This window comes from Callorhinchus milii, unplaced genomic scaffold (genome assembly GCF_018977255.1).
Source record: "Callorhinchus milii isolate IMCB2004 unplaced genomic scaffold, IMCB_Cmil_1.0 Scaffold19, whole genome shotgun sequence".
Classification (NCBI taxonomy): domain Eukaryota; kingdom Metazoa; phylum Chordata; class Chondrichthyes; order Chimaeriformes; family Callorhinchidae; genus Callorhinchus; species Callorhinchus milii.
The window spans coordinates 12,902,658-12,925,149 of record NW_024704760.1 but is presented as its reverse complement, the minus strand read 5'-3'; the positions used below and the strand labels follow the sequence as shown (position 1 = coordinate 12,925,149).

General features: G+C 44.9%; 1 protein-coding gene across 3 annotated transcripts in view; it reads left to right on the top strand.

Moving 5' to 3' along the window:
- The window catches only part of ipo9 (importin 9), a 42,125-nt gene extending 28,688 nt beyond the window's left edge, over positions 1-13,437 (top strand). For all 3 annotated transcript variants that reach the window (XM_042342044.1, XM_042342043.1, XM_042342042.1), the window contains 7 exons: positions 23-298; positions 2,240-2,406; positions 7,151-7,284; positions 7,912-8,034; positions 9,030-9,143; positions 11,044-11,120; positions 11,792-13,437. In XM_042342044.1, coding sequence (XP_042197978.1) covers positions 23-298; positions 2,240-2,406; positions 7,151-7,284; positions 7,912-8,034; positions 9,030-9,143; positions 11,044-11,120; positions 11,792-11,902 — 1,002 coding nt within the window. In that variant the 3' untranslated portion in view covers positions 11,903-13,437. The remainder of the gene's footprint in view (positions 1-22; positions 299-2,239; positions 2,407-7,150; positions 7,285-7,911; positions 8,035-9,029; positions 9,144-11,043; positions 11,121-11,791) is intronic.
- Positions 13,438-22,492: the final 9,055 nt, after the last annotated feature.

Here is a 22,492-nt window from a genome sequence, read left to right as displayed (position 1 = left end):
CAACTCTTCTTTTCCTTTCCAGAATGGTGGTGAGTGTCTACGTGCTTATGTTGCAGTAGCTTTGGAGCAGATTGTACAATGGCACGATGAACAAGGTCACAATGGACTGTGGTATGTGATGCAGGTCGTCAGCCAACTGCTGGATCCACGCACGTCAGAGTTCACCGCAGCATTTGTGGGGAGATTAGTTTCCACGTTGATTTCAAAAGCAGGCTCCCAGTTAGGAGACAACCTTGACCAGATACTACGGGCAATACTGAGCAAAATGCAACAGGCAGAGACACTCAGTGTAATGCAGGTGGGTACCGCAGGACCACGGAGAGCATCAGCATTGACGTATGAAAAGGGCGAAGGGAAACGGACTCAGACAAATGTAGGTGGGAATGGTGAATGCCACAGCGAGTAGAAGGGAGCAGTGTAATGGGGGCGACATGGTGAAAGTAGAGGGAACAGACAAAGAGTATAAAGAGAGTGCAATATGGATGGACATGAGAGTGTAGGGAAAGGAACAGCTTAGTGTAATGTGGCCAGATATACTGAAGGTGCAGGGAACAAGAACTTGATGCAATGTGTGGGGACACAGAGCCAAGAAGCTTGGTATAATGTGGGCGGACATGCTGAAAGCTTGGTGCAGAGCAGTTCAGATTAATAACCCTCAATCATTTTAATTTACAAGAGCTTTTCTAGTTCCATTTTGACACCCTTTCTTGTTCCTTTTTCTATACTAGTAATTTGTTCCACTTCTTTCATCTTTTATTAAAATAATTGTGCATTGCTATTCACTGTTCTGTTCATAACAGTAACTTTTAGTGTGCAGTTGACTTTAGGAGTTCATTGCATTACTGTGACCAATTCAGCAGTTCAGGATTCCATTGGAGGATTCAATTATAAAGAGCACTGCTGCTCCAGTGTAAATATTTCAGGGGCACCACTGCAGCAATGACAGATTCCACAGGACATAATTAGAAGTCTGTTAATCTGTTATTGAAATAATGTGGATTCTTTATCACTGCAATTCAGTTTTTCACTGAAAATGTCATCTCCAACAAATGAATGCAGCCTACACACCACTCAGAAGTCACTCTGGCTACTTAAATTGGTGCAGTAGTTTTCTGTGATTGGCCAAAATGTTGGATCTTGAACAAGGATTGCAGTTTGGAGAATCTTAGACTTGGAGTGAGGTTGCACTTAGATGAGGATAGAATTAAAGGCAAAAGGAAAAATTTGTCTAAATTTGTTAAACATGTTTATTTTCAAGTTGTTTCCCAAATTTTCTCAAGCTGGGCCAATTGAAAAGTGCAGAAATATTTGCCTAAAATTTGTTGGGGGTGGTTGGCAAATTTTGCAGAAAATGGCAGGGAGTTGATTGGTGCTATTGAAGTACAATTTATTCCCAACCTACATTTTTTGATAGTTTATTGACACAAACTAAACATGAGGAAATAACACATATTAGATTGTTGCAAAAAAATATTGCTTCTTTTAACAAAAACTGGGTGGCCTTTTTGTGGAGGGGACACCAACGAGTCTACAGGAGCTCTCGGAGCCCAGCACGCACAGAGAAACCGAGAGAGCCACACACTCACAGATACCAACACATATACAAGACACAAACTCACAGACACAGAGACACACACTCAAGCGACACATAGACACACACATACACAGACGCAGAGAGACACCACTCATATAGAGACGCTCACAAATAGAGATACACTCGGGCACAGAGGAGAGACAGACACAGAGACGCTCACAAATGCATAATACAACAAGATTACATTTGTATAGCGCCTTTCAAGTCGGGAGGATGCCCCAAGGTGCTGAGCGATATACAGAGACACACAATCATACACACCCTCACAAACACACAGAGACACACAGACAATCATAACAGTGGGGCCTCCGAGTGAAGCCCCTTTTCGCTTGCGTTTGCGGGACTGGAGCCGCCCCACCCACAGTCAGGTGTAAAGCCTGCAGGCCAGAAACATCAATAGTGGATTTATGGCCGANGGGGGGTGTTTGTGACCGTGGGGGCTGAGTGTTTGTGGCCAAGGGGGAGGTGGGGGGTGTTTGTGGCGGGTTCTCCGGCAAAAATGCGGCCACACTTTTCTGTTGGCTCAGCTCATAAATAGGTATTTGACTGATCCTGCACGGATACTGTACAGTAAAGAAATTTCTGTGATCTAGATTCCTGTGCAGCTTTGCCTTAGATTGTTTACTTTTCCTATTCTCTCTGCAGTCTCTGATCATGGTGTTTGCACATCTAGTTCACAACCAGCTGGAACCTCTGCTGGAGTTCTTGTGCAGCTTGCCTGGCCCCACTGGGAAACCTGCATTGGAGTTTGTGATGACTGAGTGGACAAGTCGGCAGCATCTTTTTTATGGACAGTATGAAGGAAAAGTCAGGTGCCGTGATTTTAAATTGATCTTATATATTGTGGTCCTTAACTCAGTTTTTCCATTGTAGGACTTTGTAACATTGACCAGCTAAATGCTATTAGCATTGTGGTTGCTGTAAAAAAATTACTATCTGCTGCCTCGCTCATGCTCTTGTGAATATCGCCAAGCAGTGCTACTTGCTTAAAATCAAAAGAGGTCACAACAATTGTGTTTCTACAAAAATCCCATCAGGGAAATCAATTACAAAAAGTGAACAGATTTTCAGACTTTTCAAATGCAGTTCTTGCCGATCTCCCTAGGTTCACCATCCATAAGCTCCATCTGATCCAAGTCTCCACCACTCCTTTTCTCACTTGAGCCAATTGTCACATTCCCATCACCCCAGATCAACTTCAACAACTTGCACTTGTACAGCGCCCTGCACGCAGGGCAGCATCTCAGAGCACTTAACAGTGGCGGAGTCTGACTCCAAGCCGGGGGTGGGAGATGACCATAAGCACGGTCAAAAGGAAAGTTTTCAGGCGGGACTTAAAGCGAGTGAGGGGGCAAGCCGGTGGGATTGAGAGAGTGTTCCAGAGCTTCGGGACGTAATGGCTGAATGCACGACCTCCAATGGTGGAGCGGAGGTTCTGAGGGATGAGCAGGAGCCAGTGTGAGTTGAGCGGAGTCAGCGGGTGGTGGATTGGGGAGTGAGGAGGTCGGAGAAGTAGGGAGATATGGGACTCATTCTCACCTATATTCACCTGGAGTCCTGTAACTCAGTGATTGTAGCACTCCCCTCGCAAGAGAGGTTTGATTCCTGGGCAGGGTGAAACGTTGAGCAAGTTTCTTTACTCCACACACCTCTGTTTAGCTAGCAGTAAGTAGGAACCCAGTTGTTAGTTAATTGGTGGATCGCTTTTCCGGTTGTAACAATCCCCCAAAAAAAGTGGCTCACTCAATCACCGCCACATCTGGCTGGACCTCATCAAGAACTACCGCTCCGATCTCGCCTCAGCCAAATCAGCCTTCTATTCCAGGTTAATCCTGGAGGCGAAGGGCAATCCCAGGCTCCTGTTCTCCACCACTAACCGGCTCCTCCGCCCTTCCCAACACGCCTTGCAGATACTTTCCTCTGACTCCCACTGATAGAAAATGCTTGACATCCTCGAGTCCAAAATCGAGGGCATTATCTCAACTGCCACTGCCCTCCTAACTTCCAACCCCTCTCTACCCTCACCCCACACAATTACCTATCCGACAATCATCCATCCCTCCATCCACACCTTTGAACCTGTCACCCCCTCCTGTCTTCAACACGGTAACCTTAACCTCCATGAAGTCCACCACCTGCTCCCTCGACCCCATCGCCACCCCTCTCCTTAAATCCCAGCTCCACCCAGCCCCACTACTCGCCGACATCATTAACCTCTCCATAATCATCTGACATTGTTCCTTCCCCCCTCAAAACAGCCACTATCACCCCCACCTTGAAAAAACCTTCCCTCGACCCATCACAGCTCTCAGGCTACCAGCCCATCTCAAATCTCCCTTTCCTATCCAAGGTCCTTGAGAGAGCTGTTGCCTCCCAGCTTCGCTCTTTCCTCTCCTCTCACTCCCTCCATGAACCCCTCCAATCGGGTTCTGTATTGCCCACAGCACAGAAACTGATCTGGTCAAGGTCACAAACAACAACATCTGTGACCAGGGCTCCGTCTGCCTCCTCGTTCCTCCTCGACCTCTCTGCCGCCTTTGACACCGTGGACCACTCAATCCTCCTCCACCGCCTCTCCTCCCACCTCAACCTTCAAGGTCTATCCTTGACTGGTTCAGATCCTACCTTTCACACCGCCTCCACTTCGTCGCGGTAAACAGCTTCTCCTCCAGCCCCTGCACCGTCTCGTGCGGTGTTCCTCAGGGCTCTGTCCTCGGTCCCCTCCTCTTCACCCTCTACATGCTCCCCCTTGGTGACATCATCCGCAGACATGGGATAAATTTTCACATGTACGCGGATGACACCCAACTCTATCTCTCTGCCTCCACCCTGAACTCCAGGACCACTGATGTCCCGACTGACTGCCTGTCCGACATCAAGTCCTGGACGAGGTCCAACTTTCTCCTACTCAACGTCAGCGAGACCAAGGCCCTTCTGATTGGCTCACGCCAGCGTCTCTGCACCTCAGGCGCTGGCAGCATCAGCCTCCACAGCTGCACTCTCAACCTCACTAAGCCAGTCAGGAACTTGAGTGTCTTTTATGACCCTGAACTGTTCTTTTTCCCCCTCATCCACGTCATGACTGATACTGCCTATCACCACCTCCACAACATTGCCAGACTCCGCCACTGCCTCACCCCTCAGGCTGCTGAAACCCTCACCCACGCATTCGTCACCTCAGGGCTTGATTACGGGAAATCCCTCCTCATCGGCCTTCCCAACTCTTCCCTTCACAAGCTGCAGATCAGCCAAACTCTGCAGCTCGTGTACTCTCGCGCACCAGGCTCGTGACGCCATCACTCCCACCCTCGCCCGACTCCACTGGCTCCCATCCCCCAGAGGATCGAGTTCAAGATCCTCGTCCTCACTTTCAAGGCTATCATGGCCTTGCCCCATCCTACCTCTCTGACCTGCTGCCTCCCTACCAACCGTGGAGTCCTGTAGCTCAGTGGTTAGAGCACTCGCTTTGCAAGTGAGAGACCTGAGTTCAATTCCCGGCAGGTCAGGGCGAAACCTCGGGCAAGTTTCCTTACTCCACACAGAGCCTAATAATAATCCCTCCAAAACAAAACAATAATAAATTGGTCATTTTCAATCTACGACTGTTTGTGGGACATTGCTGTGCGCAATTGGCTGCCGCGTTCGCCCACAAATATACAGTCAATTCACAGTCAGTGTGTTCTGTGAAGCGCTTTGGGACGTCCTCCCGACGTGAAAAGTACTATATCAAAATGCAAGGATTATTATTAACTTGCCCGACCCGCCCTACCATCGGTGGCCGGGCTTTCAGCCTCTCTGCCCCACACTCTGGAACTCCATCCCACGGTCCGTTCACCTCACTTCCTCCATTGCCTCCTTCAAGGCCGGTTTCAAGACCTTCCTCTTCGACCGTGCCTTCGGTCTCCCTCCCACCTCTGCCTTCCCTCACCCCTACACCACCCCTCCCCCATGCTCGGGCCCCAACAGCTGACTGTTCAACGCTTTGGAGTCCTCCCGACGTGAAAGCGCTTTATAAATGTAATTTTGTTGTTGTTGTTTGTGGGACACTTCTGTGTGTAATTGGCTACTGTGTTTTGCCCGCAAAATATACAGTCAATTCACTTTACAGTATATTCCGTGAATTGCTTTGAGACATCTCGAAGATGTGATAGAGTCCTATATCAAATCTCTTCACGCCCTGGTGTCTCTCTATCTCTGTGATCTTCTCCAACTCCACTCTTCTGTTTGCCCACTCCTCGGTTAACTCTTGCCTCCTGCTTGTCCCCCAAACCAACTGAACCTCAATAGATCAAGCTTTCTGGTACTATGCCTCTAACCTCTGAAACTCCCTCCCTTTACCCCTTTGTCTCCACCCTCCCCATCTCTTTTTAAATCCCATCTAAGAATATGGATCATCTGAAAACTGGTGTGGTGCTCCTGCTTATGCCAAACGATGCTGCTTTATGGCAGAACATGGAATCATTGCTGATATTTAACTGTCAGCTTAGTATGTTTGGTCGGTAGAGCTGACACAGACAATAGCAATTTGACGTTAACTACATTCCTTTCTCATAGGATTGACATCTTAAAGCACCCTAGCGAAAATGGGAAGCACTGAGTAGGGCAGAGAGGAAGGAGAATTTAAGGGTTTTAATCAAAGGCACAGTTGAGAATGTGAATGGTAACAGAATTTTGGGGCAGGCTTCAATAGTGCAGGGCAGAGAGGGTGAAGACCCAGCCACCAATAGTAGGACTGAAGCAATGAGGAATGAACAGCTCAGAGAGGGAAAAGTGAACGCCATAGGAAAAAAAGGACTGGAGGTGATGACATGGATAGGGAGGGCTGAGACCATGAAGGGATTTAAAAATTAGGGCAAGTATCTTAAAGAATCTGCTGGGGTACTGGAAACCTGGCAAGGATGGGGGTAACGGCAAATATTATACGGTTCAGAATTGGTGGAGGGTGGAGGCCATCAGGAATATGCAAGCTAATGATCAATAATAGTATAATAATAATCCTTGCATTTGATACAGCGCCTTATCACGTCTTCGAGACGTCACAAAGCGCTTCACAGAATATACTGTAAAGTGAATTGACTGTATATTTTGTGGGTGAAACGCGGCAGCAGCACACAACAGCGTCCCACAAACAGTAGTGGATTGAGTGACCCAATTTTTTTTAAAGGAATTATTACCCCCGGAAAAGCGACCTGCTAATCGAGTTAACAACCGGGTTCCTACTTATTGCTTGGTAAACAAGCATGTGGAGTAAGGAAACTTGCCCAATGTTTCGGTTTGCCGGGAATCAAACCCAGGTCCTCTTACTTGCTAAGTGAGTGCTCTAACCACTGAGCTACAGGACTCTACAGGATCAGATGAAGGCTTTTTGATTAACCAACTGATCAGTGCTCCTAAGTAAACGGTGCTACATAACTAAAGGTTGTTGATCGATGTAGTGTATATGCTTTGAGACCCTATTATCAACAGAGAATCTATATGAAAGACCTCTTTATATCTTGCGATGGATGGCCCCAGACTGCTGTTGATGACTAATCTGTGGTTCTCTTTAATCCACAGTATCATAGCTATGTGTAAACTGTTGCAACATGGCATTAATACAGATGACAAAAGGCTGCAAGATATACTGGTAAAGGGAGAAGAAGTATTCAACCCTGATGAGGGAATACGTACACGTTCAAAGACGGCAAAAAGTAAGTTTGTCTCAAATCATTTGTTCCCTTAAAATATCCCCACATCATGTTTCCTTATTCTGTAAAAACTATAGGCATACCAAGAGGGTCTGACAATGTTGTCAAACAAAAATAGGAATAAGTGTGTGAACTTGTGATTTAGTGAGTGTGCTTGAATATCTAGCGAAATTTTCTGCGGAGGTTTCTTGTAGATAATGGAAAACATTTTCTGACCAGGGAATCATTGAATGGAGAACAGGGAAACTATAGGGATTTTTATTGCTCTTAATAGTTTAGGCGCTGAATTTGAGAGCTTACATCTGTGGAAACAGAGGATGTCTGTTGGGAATTGAACAATTATAGGAAATAATCCATAAAGTGACTCAGGTTTGTGTAACTCACACAACACTGTTTTTATCTGTAATTAGCACAATGCTGAAGAGTAACTTTTTCATCTCACACATCTGCCATTGTGTTTTATCAAAAATTACTTTCTTTGTCTAGAGACAGAACAGCTAAACGGATAACTCTTTTTACATACTATTACATTTTTGGGGGCTAACAACTGTCTTGTGGAAAGAAGGATTCTTTCCAATGCCCCTTTGGCTGACGTGACTGGCCTCATCCTGATATCACTGTCTTGAGCAGATCCAGAGCGGTGGACCAACATTCCCTTGCTAGTGAAACTCTTCAAATTGGTGATTTCTGAACTCTCCACTGTGATAGAAGCCAATGTCACCCGACAGGCCACAGAAACTGAATGGAATCAAGGTATTGTTCCTGTGTTAGGAAGCCATCTTTCTCTTTCTAAGACTAATAAGCAAATTGAACGAGCCAGTCCAAGATAGAAATGCATTAATTTTATTTCATTGTCCCTGCATCAACGAAGCCAGCTGGTAAAATCACTCAGATTGGTGTGTGCATAAGCTCAGTCACTACTATTACTTACATTTAGCTACTGTTCTCTCCCACTTCCCCCTTTCTGGGTCAGAAGGTCTGAGCAGAACACCAGAAGTTGACTTCATGATTCAGGCTATCACTTGATGCATACTGGGGAGTCACTGGACAGTTGGAGGTGCCATCTTCAGTGAGATACAAAACCAAGATCATATTTGCTTCTGGGATGTAGTTTAGTGGACTAGAGTTTTGGTGTTCAGGCCATATAACTTCCCTCATTTAAATTCACAAATAAAGATTATTCCTTGTTGATTTGTAGGATGTTTTTCAACCAATTCAGCTGCCATTCCCATGTTTGTTCAACCCTTCAAAATAACATCATTGTACAAAGCACTTTGAGACATTTTAACATAAGGTGCTGTATAAAACCAAACTTTATTTCTACAAAGAATTCATATTTTACTATTTCCAATCTAAGAAGTCCCACATGGTTGTTTTGCTCTGTCTTCACTTAACAAGTTAATTTTAAAGCCAGTTCTTAAATTAATATAAAAGCTGTTTGAATCAGTGATAGAAAGGTACAGCTTAATTGTAATTTCACGAAACTATTCTTTCAACAGAATCATAACCATCCCTGATCAAAAAAACCTAATATCTCCCTTGCATACTTAATAATCAGCACAAAACTGGTAACAGACATTTGAGATACCCGAACTTCCAAACAGGGTTGCGACCTGAGCCAGGAGTTCCCCCCTTGCTGGTAATTTGTGAATCCCATTCAATAAATGTTAATGTTCAGTCACTGGAATGCACTGTGTGAATCCACCACCGTGATTGATCTGCTATTCTTGTCTATTCAATGTACCAAGATGAGGTTAACGATATGTGGGAAGACCAGGAAGAGGAGGACGAGGATGATGACGAAGGTTTAGCTGGACAACTATTGTCAGATCTGCTCAGTCCAGGGGCAGGTGCCAGATATGGTAAGAAGTTTTTTGAAGTAATGCTGTTACTGGAATTTTTAAGATATTGTGTGTTTATGCTGCACTTCACAGTCTTTACGCTGCACTTCACTTCATTGTCTTTTAATCATACCGGGCTGATTCATTGAAAGCGTGTGTCACCATATTCTGGCTCGAGTCCTGGCTCTTCTCTGAGATATAAATAGATATTGGACTTTCTTCAAAATTATTGCAGTATAGAAACACATTTCTGTTTAATAATTGTCTATGTTAAAAGTTTAAAGTGTGTCCCTTCAGGGAGAATGTGTGCATTTTATTCCAATACTGGGAATTTCTATGTGCAGGTGGGATGCATGGAACTCTGGTTTGGATATACTCTTAAGCATGGTGATGGGTATCTGCGTATATCAGACACACAGCTGATCAAAAAAAAACTTAATGCTGCAAAGAACCTCCATTATTGGCAAAGCTGTAGTTAGAGTAATTTGAAGTGTTCAATAATTTTACACTGACATTATCGCCAGTTTCCTTCACTCACTTATAATAATCCTTGTATTTGATATAGCGCCTTATCATGGCTTCGAGACATCTCAAAGCGCTTCACAGAATATACTGTAAAGTGTAATGATTGTGTATTTTGTGGGCTAAACGCAGCAGCCAATTGCGCACAGCAGCGTCCCATAACAGTCATGGATTCTGTCACCAAATTTTTTTTTTGAGGATTTATTACCCCTGAAAAGCAATCAGCCAATCAACTAACAACTGGGTTCCTACTTACTGCTAGGTAAACAGAGGCATGTGGAGTAAGAAAACTTGCCTAAGGTTTGGCCTCAGCCAGGAATCGAACCTGGTTCCTCTCACCTGTGGGGCGAGTGCTCTAACCACTACGCTTCTGCCTGTTCAGGTGGTCATTAAAGATCCCATATCACTATTTGAAAAGAGAAGGGAGTTTCTCCCAGTGGCCAACCCCCCAAATAAAATTGAAACTCCATGGCTGTTTGTGGGACATTGCTGTCCCCATTATTATTATTATTAATTGATTGGCCACTAGATGTCAGCAACAGCTGGGCCCAAGATGCCCAAACTCTTGATATAAAATTTTACAATAATATAACATTTTCTGGAGAGAGAATGTTGCTGTCTTCTAAATATCCAGCCCCAGAAAATTACCTTTTTAAACATAATAATCTCTTTTTTGCTGCCTCAAGAACAGAAAAAATGATAATTTGAAAATTGGTGCTCGGGAAGGCTGGTGTTTCCCACCTTCTGGCCATTATAATGATTATCAATTTGTTGTATTGCAGAAGATTTAATGTTAAGCACCCGGTATGATTGAAGGTGGGTAAATTTAGAACAAATCTGTGGAAATACTACTTCAATGAGCGAGTAGTAAACTTATGGAACAGATTCCCTAGGGAGACAGACGGTGGAAGAAAAAATGTAATTTGTTTCAAGAACAAATTAGATAAGATTTCTACTAGAAAATATCTCGGGATAGAGTATATAGTTTGGGGCACAACATGTCAAAAGCGACTGCCAGGATGGTGGAAGGTGTACTAGATGGACCTGGGTCTTCTTTTGCCTAGCAAATTCTTATGGCGTACAATTGCGATTATCATAGTTTGTCATTTGCTGTAGACCATGTTCCACATATGCATGTCACCTAGGCATAGAAATTTCCAATTTTTCTGTAATTTAGTGAGCACTCTTTTCTCCACCTCCCCCCCCCTTCCATGTTTACATAAGTCCAGAAAGTATTGGGCACACACTGGCAAAACTTGTATGTGTGGCTCTTTGCTTCTTGGACCCATTACGTTTTACAGACAATTGTCCCTTTCTGAATGGTAATACGTCACAGCAATGCTGCCTGCAAAGAGGTTAATATGGATAGGATTAGTAACTTGTTGTGTTTGACAATCAGATGATGACTATTATGATGAGGATGATGAAGATGACCCTGATGCACTGAAGGATCCTTTGTACCCAATTGATTTACAGGTAAATGTAAACTCCATATGTGGAGTGAGAACAGGGAGTTTAATGTATTGTAAATTGGCCCAATAACCTTTGCTGTTGGGAGTAAATTGGATTATTTCCTGATGTATTTCCTGTTTCTTGGTACATTTCTTTTCGAATTGGAAGAGTTTTGAATTGCAGCTGGCTCAGTTCTTGCCCACATGAAGTCTGCAGAGCTGCACCATGCTTTTTAAAAAAAAACTAACACAGAAATTTATCTGAAACACGTTTAATTGATTTAGGAATCTGTATAAAATTGATTAGATTAGGATGGTCCGGCGGGTTATTTTATCCGGCCTGAGACAATTTCCAAAATTCGACCTTCTCCCTCCTTGGTTAACATAAGAAAGGGGGAGAGAGTGGACGTCAAGAGAGTGGGAGAGAGCAGAGAGAGATTGAGAATGTGGGGGAGAGAGAGTGTGTGTCAGTGAGAGGTGAGGGAAGGGGAGAAGAAACTGAGGAAGGGAAAGAGAGGGGAGTAGAAAGAGAGCATGAGAGGGGGAAGAGAGAAAAGCAAAATAAGAAAAGTGAGAGCAGAGAGAACTGAGGCAGCATTTCATGGTTCAGTCTCAATTTCATTCGCGGTTGGGCCTTTGTCTGACATCGGGAAAACAATTAATGTACTGTTGGCTAATGGTTCATTTAATTTGCAGGCGTATCTAACAGATTACCTCCGTCAATTTGCACAGCAACCCTGCTACACAGCATTTTCTGACCACCTCAATGAGAATGAGAAGAGAGTTCTACGCTCAATTTGCATTTAATGTTACCACCTGAAACTGTGTTGCCTTTATTTACTGTTTCATTGGCCCACACTGGTCCTATATTCCCACCTTCTTCTGTGTCAGGTGCACATGGCAAAGGAAAGTAATCCAATTTCATCACATCCTTGTTTTCATCATGACTCCAAACATTTGAACTGCAGAGACCTAACTGAGAATAAATAGTTACATTCAAGGAAGCACGTGGAGGCGTTTCTGGAGCTGTGCTGTTCAGGACTTGAAACCTGTATCCAGTTATGCAGATTCTGTCACAAAGCATTACCATCATAGCTTCGGGATTTGAAGGGTATATTTAATCGCACTAGCCCTCATTAAACTGTCTATTTTTGCTACAAGATGGAAACATTAGGTTGTTCTTAATGCTCTTAAAAGGAAAATGGAATTCAGATTGAAGCATTGTGAAACCTTTTGTTTGCAGACATTCAAAGTGTTTTGTAAAATTGTCCTAGTATTTGATCTGAACTGTTTTAAATGAGAGTAATGGTGTGCATACACCACTGAACCAGTTATTGATGGGATTAAATTGGATTATGCCCAGATGTATTTCTATCTGAGTGTTGAAGAGATATTGGTTGCATCCTGTTCAACTCTTTGGAAGTGAGTCCAGGATATGTGTTCGTTCTGTTCCCTTTTGGAGAGGAAACAAAATACCAACCACTGAAAGAACTTCCTTTTGTAATCTTACTAAACCAGGACTGCTCCAGAATGGCATTAGGAGTCAAGAAAAGCAGCCTGATTATTCTATCACTGATTGGAACCAAATTTCTTGCACATTTATGATAACAATTCTACTGTGGTAAAACACAACGGCTAACAAATGATCATATATTTGAATCCTTGGGTTTCAGGCTAAAGCATTCAACAAGTATGGGTGTATAAATCTTGGGGTTAGGGATTTTGAATGTATTATATTTCTGACCAGTATTGGAAGTTAATCTTCGGTGGCCAGAATTAGAAAATAGTGTAGCTTGATGCTGTTAAGAAATGTTAAAAGATGCATTCATTCCAGTTTCACCCTTTAAAAGTATATAAATTCCCCACTATTATACAGTTTCTCACTTACTTTCCAGCCCCAGTCCATTGATTGCCCACAGGTTCAGGGAGCTAACTTGTCTCCTTCGTCGACTAGTTTTGTTTTCAGCTCACATACTTTGGGTCTGAAATAGACAAGATACCAACTACATTAATAATCCCACTCCAATATCAGGGGCAGCTATTAACAGAATCACTTAAAATTATAATTTTAATAAAAAATTGTAAATATTAATTTTGTTCCAATTTTTAACGTTTTTCTTCAAATGACTGTCCTGGGAAAAATCCTGCTGGGGCCTAGTGACTGAGGTAGCCAAGAAAATGCAAATGTGCTATATTTGATTCCATCTTAGAAATAATAATATGTGAAATTAGTTTAGATGTACTGTTAGTCCAGTTTTTGATAACCATGGCTCAAAACTGCCCATAATTTGATAGTCATGTCAAAAATAAAATAAAAAGCACATGAGTGCAGCTGTAAAGTGTTTCTGTTAAAGCACATTTTTGAAGCAATAAAACAAAAACCTGCATCCAACCAACCTGCCCCTTCACAGCTCAAAAGGGGGATCAGTCCAAAATTAACTATTTGTCTTGAATGTGGAATCTTGCTTTCTTCCCAAAAAAAAACCTTGGACTGTATTTGTATTAAGCTTCTGAGAGCTAGGATTTCAGATTAGTGTAGGAAAATCAATACTAGAATATTCTTAGGATCTCGTCTCAATTAGGTGGTCCATTCCGTATGCCTTTGATGTATTTGTTTCCTCGACCATTTTCTTGTATTTCAGGAAGCTATTGTCTTCTCCAGTGCCTCCATGGTTTAGAGGAAACCACTTTTAGAATGGCTTGGCTTAAGGCTTATTGGTTTTGAAGAAATTAAAAATGGGATAATGAGCTGTTATTAAAATGATATACAATATTAAATTGAGACCAGATATAAAGAGATTGACGAGAAACGGCTGTTCAGTCCACCAACTTCCAATTTGACCCTTCCACTCCACTAACTTGCCTGATTATACAGTCCAGCTAAATTTGGAAAGTATCCAATGTGAAAAGTTCCAAAACTTTTTGCCATCCTAGTAGCACTCTTACCACAGAGGCCAAAGAGACATTGTCTAGGCTGACACTCCAATGCTCGGAAAACCCTGCATTGTTGCAGGCATCGTTCTTCAGTTGAGACTTTAAACTCGGGTCTCGTCTACCTATTTGGGTGACTGTTGAAGATCCCACAACACTATTGGAAAAGAGAAGGGTATTTCTCCCAGTATCTTCAATTATTCACTGATTACTTCAGTTATCAGGAGAGGTAGAGAAGCGAGGATTATTCTCCTTGGAGCAGAGAAGGTTAAGAGGAGACTTAATAGAAGTTTTCAATATTATGAAGCGATTCAATAGGGTGAACAAGGAGAAACTATTCCCACTGGCGGGAGGGTTGGTAACCCGAGGACACCAATGTAAAATAGTTGTTAAAAGAAACAGGGGAGGTGAGAAATGTTTTCACACAGAGAGTTGTTCGGATCTGGAATGCATTGCCTGAAAGGCCGGTGGAAGCTGATTCAATAACAACTTTTAAGAGTAGAAAATTATTTGGGGAGGACAAGTTTCCAGGGCTATGGGGAGAGCGCAAGAGAGTGGGGTTGAATTGGAAGTTCTTTTCAAAGAGACGGCACAGACATGATGGGCTGAATGGCCTTCTTCTAAGCTGTGTAATTCTACGATTCTATCCTGGCCAATTATTCAGCAAAATAAAATTGGTGATTCACTTGGCTGTTTGCTGTGTTTGTTTACCTGCAGTATACAGTCAGTACATTTACAATGAATCCTGTGAATCTCATTGCTCCTCATGTGAAAGGTGCTGTATCAAATGCAAGGATTATTATTAAGACCAATTACAAGCTCTGCAATTGTTCTGAAACATGTGGCCTGTTTTGGTTAATTTTTAATCAAGGATTTCAAATTTGCTCACCACACATATCTCTGGGCTGGACTGTCATTAACCCAGAACCCAGATGAAGTCAAAACTATGGCCGTTAAAGCACCATGTTACGCTTGTACTATTGCATGTTTTTGTTGCTATGCTAATCAGTTAATTTCTTTCAACAAAAAGTGCTCCTCTAATGCATTTTGTTTAACCTCCACTGCCTCAAGGCACAGGTGAGTGCTGCACCTGGCTCAAATCTAACTCAGCAATCCCACCAGCAGATCGGGCTGGATCTTATCCAAACTTATCGTTTCGTACTCGCCTCCACTAAATTGTCCATCTACTCCAAGGCAATCTTGGAGGCAAACGACAACCCTAGGCTCCTCTTCTCCATCACCAACCAGCTCCTCCGCACACCCTCTCAGGCCTCCCCCATCCTCTCCTCCAACTGTGAGGAGATAGAGGTGAACCAAGAAGACAATGTTAGCGAGCAACTTGGGGAAATTAATATTAGTAAAGAAATGGTTTTAGGTAAATTGTCAGGTCTTAAAACTGATAAATCTGCTGGACCTGATGGTCTACAACCGAGGGTTTATAAAGAGGGGGCTACTGAGATAGTGGATGGCTTGTCTTTGATCTTCCAAAATTCTCTGGATTCTGGAACGGTTCCCATTCATTGGAAGTTTGCAAACGTAACACCACTATTTAAGAAGAGTGGGAGAGAAAAGATGGGGAACTACAGACCAGTTAGTCTGACATCAGTGGGAGGGAAAATTCTTGAGTACTTCATTAACGATGTCGGTATGGGATTCCTGGAAGACCATAACAAGATTAGGCGGAGTCAACATGGCTTTACAAAAGGGAAGTCACGCTTCACTAATCCTTTAGAGTTTTTTGAAGATGTATCTGCAGGTTAGATAGGGGGGAACCAGTAAATGTAGTATATTTAGATTTTAAGAAGGCATTTGACAAAGTGCTATTGCACAAGGTTAAGGCTCACAGAATTAATGGGAACATATTAACATGGACTGAAGAGTGGCTAAAGGGAAGAAAACAGAGAGTCGGGATAAACGGGTCATTCTCGAATTGGCAGGAGGTGACTAGTGGAGTGCCACAAAGATCAGTGCTCGGGCCTCAGCTATTTACAATTTACATCAATTATCTCGATGAGGACATTGAATGTTACGTATCTAAATTCACGGATGACACTAAACTCGGTGGGAGAGTGAGCTCTGAGGATGATGCAAAAAGATTGTGACGGGATATAGACAGGTGAGGGGAGTGGGCGAGTAGGTGCCACATGGAATTTAATGTGGGGAAGTGTGAAGTTATTCACCGAGGTAGAAAAACAGATTATTTTCTAGAGGGGGAGAGATTAGATAGTGTTAGTGTTCAGAGGGATTCGGGTGTCCTTGTACACCAGTCTCAAAATGTTAGTTTGCAGGTGCAGCAGCAACTAAGAAGGCGAACGGCAGTTAGCGTTCATTGCAAAAGGTTTAGAGTACAAGAGTAGGGAAGTCTCGCTGCAACTGTATAGGGCTTTGGTGAGACCGCACCGAGAGTATTGTGTGCAGTTTTGGTTTCCTTATTTAAAAAAGAACATACTTGCCTTAAGAGGGGGTGCAGCGTAGATTCACTGTGGTGTGTGACAGTGCCACATTTGTCCATATTAATTGACATTTATAATAATTCTCAATTTTTTTTCATATAGCGCCTTATCACAGCGATGAGATGTTTCAAAGCGCTTCACAGAATACACTGTAAGGTGAAATGACTGTGTATTTTGTGGGCGAAACGCAACAGACAGTTGCCACTTGTCAGGCAAGCTCCGTGATCTTTCCAGATCCCTCTGATTTGATTCCTGTTATTTGAAACTCCCTCCCCTCAGCTTGGCATTGTGCTGCATCACTGTCAAGCACTCTGGGAAGATACTCTGTGTGAGGGGTACTATATAAATGCAAGTTGTTCTTGTTGTTATACTCCCCTGCCTTCTACCCCAACCTCCTGCATCCATATCCCTGATGCTCCATGAACGCTCACCCTGATGCCTCCCTCGAGAGGCATGGGGCTGGGCAGCACTGATGCTCCTCTGCTTGCTCCAGGTCCAGTGCCATTTCCGTGGTGAAGATTCTTCGAGTCCTTCGTGTTCTTAGACCTCTGCGAGCTATCAACAGAGCCAAAGGGTTGATGGTGAGAGTACATCAGCCAATGCTGAGTGTGTCTCTCTGTGTACCTCTTCCTCTGTGTCTGTGTATCTGTGCCCGTCTCCATCAATGTACCTGTGAATCTCTGAGGGGGGGCGGTGTGGCATGAGGAGAGCACATCAGTCAGGCAATACTGCTGGGGAGGGAGGGGTGGGGGGTGGAAGAGCACATCTGGCAAGTACCTCATTGTCGACGAAAACATCGATATTCTCGCCCTCACTGAAACCTGGATCACTCCAGTCGACACCTTCCCCCTGTCAGAGGCAACACCACCCGGCTACACCTCCCATCATACCCCACGACCTCATTGCCTGGTGGTGGGGTGGCTCTCATCTCCCAGTCCTCGCTCGGCCTATACTCTTACTCCTCTGAACCTTCCCCTCCTTTGATCACAGCACAGAAGCAGCCCTGGTCAAAGTGACAAATTACATTCTATCCATCAGTGATCAGGGCTCCGTCTGCCTCCTCGTCCTCCTTGACATCTCTGCTGTGTTCGACACCGTCGATCACTCTATCCTCATCCACCGCCTCTCCTCTCACCTCAACCTTCCCTGTGCTGTCCTTGACTGGTTCAGATCGTACCTCTCGCCGCCTGCACTTCATTTCCAGAAACAGCTTCTCCTCTAGTCCCCACACTGTCTTGTGTGGTGTTCCTCAGGGCTCTGTCCTTGGTCCCCTCCTCTTCAATATCTGTAGGTGGCAGATGGAATTTAATGTGGGGAAGTGTGAAGTTATTCACCGAGGTAGAAAAAATAGAAAAACAGATTATTTTCTAGAGGGGGAGAGATTAGATAGTGTTAGTGTTCAGAGGGATTCGGGTGTCCTTGTACACCAGTCTCAAAAAGTTAGTTTGCAGGTGCAGCAGCAACTAAGAAGGCGAACGGCAGTTAGCGTTCATTGCAAAAGGTTTAGAGTACAAGAGTAGGGAAGTCTCGCTGCAACTGTATAGGGCTTTGGTGAGACCGCACCGAGAGTATTGTGTGCAGTTTTGGTTTCCTTATTTAAAAAAGGACATACTTGCCCTCGAGGGGGTGCAGTGTAGATTCACTCGGTTAGTTCCTGGGATGAGGGGACTGACCTATGAGGAGAGGCTGAATAAACTAGTGCCGTATTCTCTATAGAGTACAGAAGAATTAGGGGAGATCTTATTGAAACATGTAAGACTCTGAAAGGGCTGATTCAGTAGACACTGAGGGTCTGTTTCCCCGGTGGGAGAATCTATAACCGGGGGTCACAGTCTGAAAATAAAGGGTCAGTCGTTTAGAACAGAGTTGAGGAAACATTTCTTCACTCAGAGGGCAGTGACTTTATGGAATCCACTCCCCCAGAAGGCGTAGATGTCAGTCCTTGAACATCTTCAAGGCTGAGACTGATAATTTTTTTAAAAATAGAGGGATTAGGGGATATGGGGATAGAGCAGGTAATTAGAGTTAGGTCTGAAGATCAGCCATGATCTTACCGAATGGCGGGGCAGCTCGAGGGGCCGAATGGCCTACTCTTGCTCCTAATTCTTATGTTCTTATGAGATACTGGACTGCCTTGAAACCGAAGTTGAAGGGATCCGATTAACTGCCTCTGCCCTTCCGACTATTACCCCCTCCCCATCTCCCCTTCATGCCCCAGCCCCTACCCATCCCTCCGTCCTCATCTTTGAACCTGTCTCCCCCTCCTCTCACCACTATAACCCACATGAAACAGACCAACTACTCCCTCTATCCCATCCCTACCTCTCACCTCCCGGGTCCAATTTCTTGCCCCCAGTCTTACAGATATCATAAGCCTCTCCCTAACAAAAACAGAAGTCGCTGGGAACATTCAGCAGGTCAGGCAGCATCTATGGAGAAAGGAAAGTGAGTCAACATTTCGGGTCCACGACCCTTCGTCAGAACTGGGGCACGTTGGGAAGGAGGGGCTTTTAAGGACTACAGAGAGAAGGGAGGAAGGGCAAGGAAGACAAAGGAGAAAACGGGACAGAAGACAGGATGATGGGTTAAAAAGGTGTTGATACAAAACAAAGTGAGGGGGGGATAGATTTTTGTGTTTGTCTCAGATATCCAGCATCTGCAGTATTTTGAGTTTTATAGACCCCTCTCTGTCCACTGGCACCGTTCCCACCCCTTTAAAAACATCTGTCATCACTTCTATCCTCCCTGCCCATCTCTGCTCTCAAATTACCACCCCAACTTCAACCTCCCTTTCCAAGGTCCCAGAACAAGTCATTGCTTCCCAGCTTCGCTCCTTCCTCACCTGCCAGTCCATTCACAAACCTCTGCAATCGGGCTTCCGTGACACCTACAGAATAGAAACAGCTTTGGTCAGTGACAAATGATATTTTATCCATCTATGACCAGGGCTCCTTCGTCTTCCTTGTACCTCTCACACTGTCTCCACTTCATCTCCACAAATGGCTTCTCCTCTAGCTCCTGTACCGTCTTGTGCAGCGTTCCTCAGGGCTCTGTCTTGGTCTCCTCTTCAATATCTATATGCTCCCTCTCGGTGACATCATCCGCAGACATGGGGTCAACTTCCACATGCATGCGGATGACACCCAATTCTACCTCTCTGCCTCCACTCTTGACTCCAGGATCACTGACAGAACGTCTGCTGGAAATCAAGTCCTGGATGAAAGCTAACTTTCTACAACTGAATGTCAACGAGACCGAGCACTACTGATTGGCTCCCATCAGCGCCTCCACACCTCAGGCACTGACTGCATCACCATCCAAGGATGCACGCTCCACCTCACCAGTCCAGAGCCTTGGCTTCTTGTTCGACCCTCACATCTGTGCCATGACCCGCAGTATTCCACCACTATCTGGTTGTAAACACAATCATTCATTAGTGTTTGTGGTTTATATTTTTTCGTGTGCATTCACTATATGAATTGGAAAATATATATATATATATGGCAAAAAGCCATTTGGGTTCAGGCACAGTGCTGACCCCAAATGATTTTAAGTTTTTTTAAGTCTCACAAGTGCATGAGAACTTTTACAGTGCTAAATGGCCTTGGTTACTGCCACTCCTGCCTGTCACCTTGGCACATGTGGCAGTATGTTTACATTTCTTAGCACCTACCAGGAAAACCTGGCTAATGCTCTTAAAAAAAAGATGATGTATTTTCCAAACATGTACACATGCCTGTACAGTGGAGATTCTAGACCGCAAACCTGCTCATCGGACTCAATGTCACCCTAAGGGTCAACTGTTTTGTGGCTCCAATAGGGGACCCAAAGCCCCATGCTCAGAAGGAGATTCAGAAGAAACTGTGCTTGTACTCACGATGCTAAACAGAAGGGTGCAATATTCCTAAAAAGGGGAAGATGATTTTGATGTAGATACCACCTGTTGGCTCGGAGAACAAATGAGGTGAAGGAGGTGATGAAGGACACCACTATTTAAAAAAGGTGGAAAGGAAAAGATGGGGAACTATAGGCAGTTAGTCTCACATCAGTGATAGGAAAAATTTTAGAATCATTGATTAAGGATGTGGTAGTGCGGTATTTAGGGCACAATATAATTAGGCCGAGTCAACGTGGCTTTACAAAAGGGAAGTCATGTTTGACGAATCTCATAGTTTTTTGAGGATATTTCGAGTAAACTAGATAAGGGTGAATCAGTGGATGTGGTCTATTTGGACTTCCAGAAGGCATTCGACATAAGGGCCCATGGAATTCGGGGGAGCATATCAACGTGGATTGGGGAATGGTAAATGGGTAGGAAACAAAGAGAAGGGATAAACGGGTCCTTTTCAGATTGGCGGGATGTGACTAGTGGAGTGCCACAAGGATCAGCCCTTGGGCCTCAGCTATTTACCATCTACATCAACGATGTAGATGAGGACATCGAAGCTAATATATCTAAATTTGCGGATGACACAAAACGTGGAGGAAGTGTCAACACAGAAGACGACATTAAAAAAATGCAGCGAGACATAGATAGGTTAGGTGATTGGGCAGGTAGGTGGCAGGTGAAGTATAATGTAGCGGAGTGCAAAGGCATCCACCAAGGGAGCAAAAACAGGAGAGTGGGAGAGATTGGAATGTGTTAGCGTCCAGAGGGACTTGGGTGTCCTTGTACACCAATCACAGAAAGTTAGTGCAGCTGCAGCAGCAGTTAGGAAGGCGAACGGTATGTTAGCATTCATTATGAAAGGAAAAGAGTATAAGAGTAGGGAAGTCTTACTGCAACTGTATAGGGCCCTGGTGAGACCACACGTGGAATACTGTGTGCAGTTTTGGTCTCCTCATGTAAGGAAGGACGTACTTGCCTTGGAGGGGGTGCAGCGTAGATTTACTATGTTAGTACAAGGGATGAAGGGGATGAGTTACGAGAATAGGCTGAACAATTTGGGCCTATATTCTCTAGAATATAGAAGAATTAGAGGGGATCTTATAGAAACCTATAAGATCATCAAAGGGCAATGATAGAGTAGATAGTGGGAGACTGTTTCCCCGGTTGGAGAAACTAAAACCAGGGGTCACAACCTGAAAATCAGAGGCAGTCCTTTCGCACTGAGTTGAGGAAGAACTTCTTCACTCAAAGGGCAGTGAATGTGGAACTCACTACCCCAAAGGGCTGTTGACGCTTAGTTCTTGAACATATTCTTAAGATAGATTTCTTATTGCAAAAGGGATTAAGGGATATGGGGATAAGGCAGGGGGAGGGTGGGGGGGAGGGTGAGGCTGGCTGGGGTGGGGGATATGGGGAGAAGGTGGGGGGGGAGGGGGAGGCTGGCTGGGGTGGGGGGATATGGGGATAAGGCGGGTGGGGGGGGTGGGGGAGGAGGGTGAGGCTGGCTGGGGTCGGGGGGGGAGGGGGAGGCTGGCTGGGGTCGGGGGGGGAGGGGGAGGCTGGCTGGGGTCGGGGGGATATGGGGAGAAGGCAGGTCAGGTTATTAGGTGGAGTTAGATGAGAGGATCAGCCATATGATTGAATGGCGGGGCAGAGGCTCGAAGGGCTGAATGGCCTCCTCCTGCTCCGACATGACACGCGCTCCTACAACTAATAATAATCCCTGCATTTGATATAGTACCTTATCAGATCTTTGAAGCGTCTCAAAGCGCTTCACAGGATATACAGGAGTGTAGTGACTATGTTTTGTGGGTGGACCTCAGCAGCCAATTGTGCGGGGGGGGGGGGGGGGGGTGTTTGATGTTTTTGATGGGGAGGCGCTGACAGGCAGTGACAGCCCCCCCCCCCCGCCCCCCCCCCGCTGTCTGACCCACCTCAGAGGCCGGTGCTGACCGGGGGCCGCTGTCCCGCTGTCCCGTTGGGGGAGGCTCCGGCTCCAGAACATTCTGCGTGTCCGACACACCCGCTGCTGGGCATGCGCGAGCCGCGCGGCCTCGCTTCCCGCCCTCGTGTCGGCGGCGTCCGTCCCCTCCCCCCCCCCGAGCCCGGCCCCCGAGCCCGGCC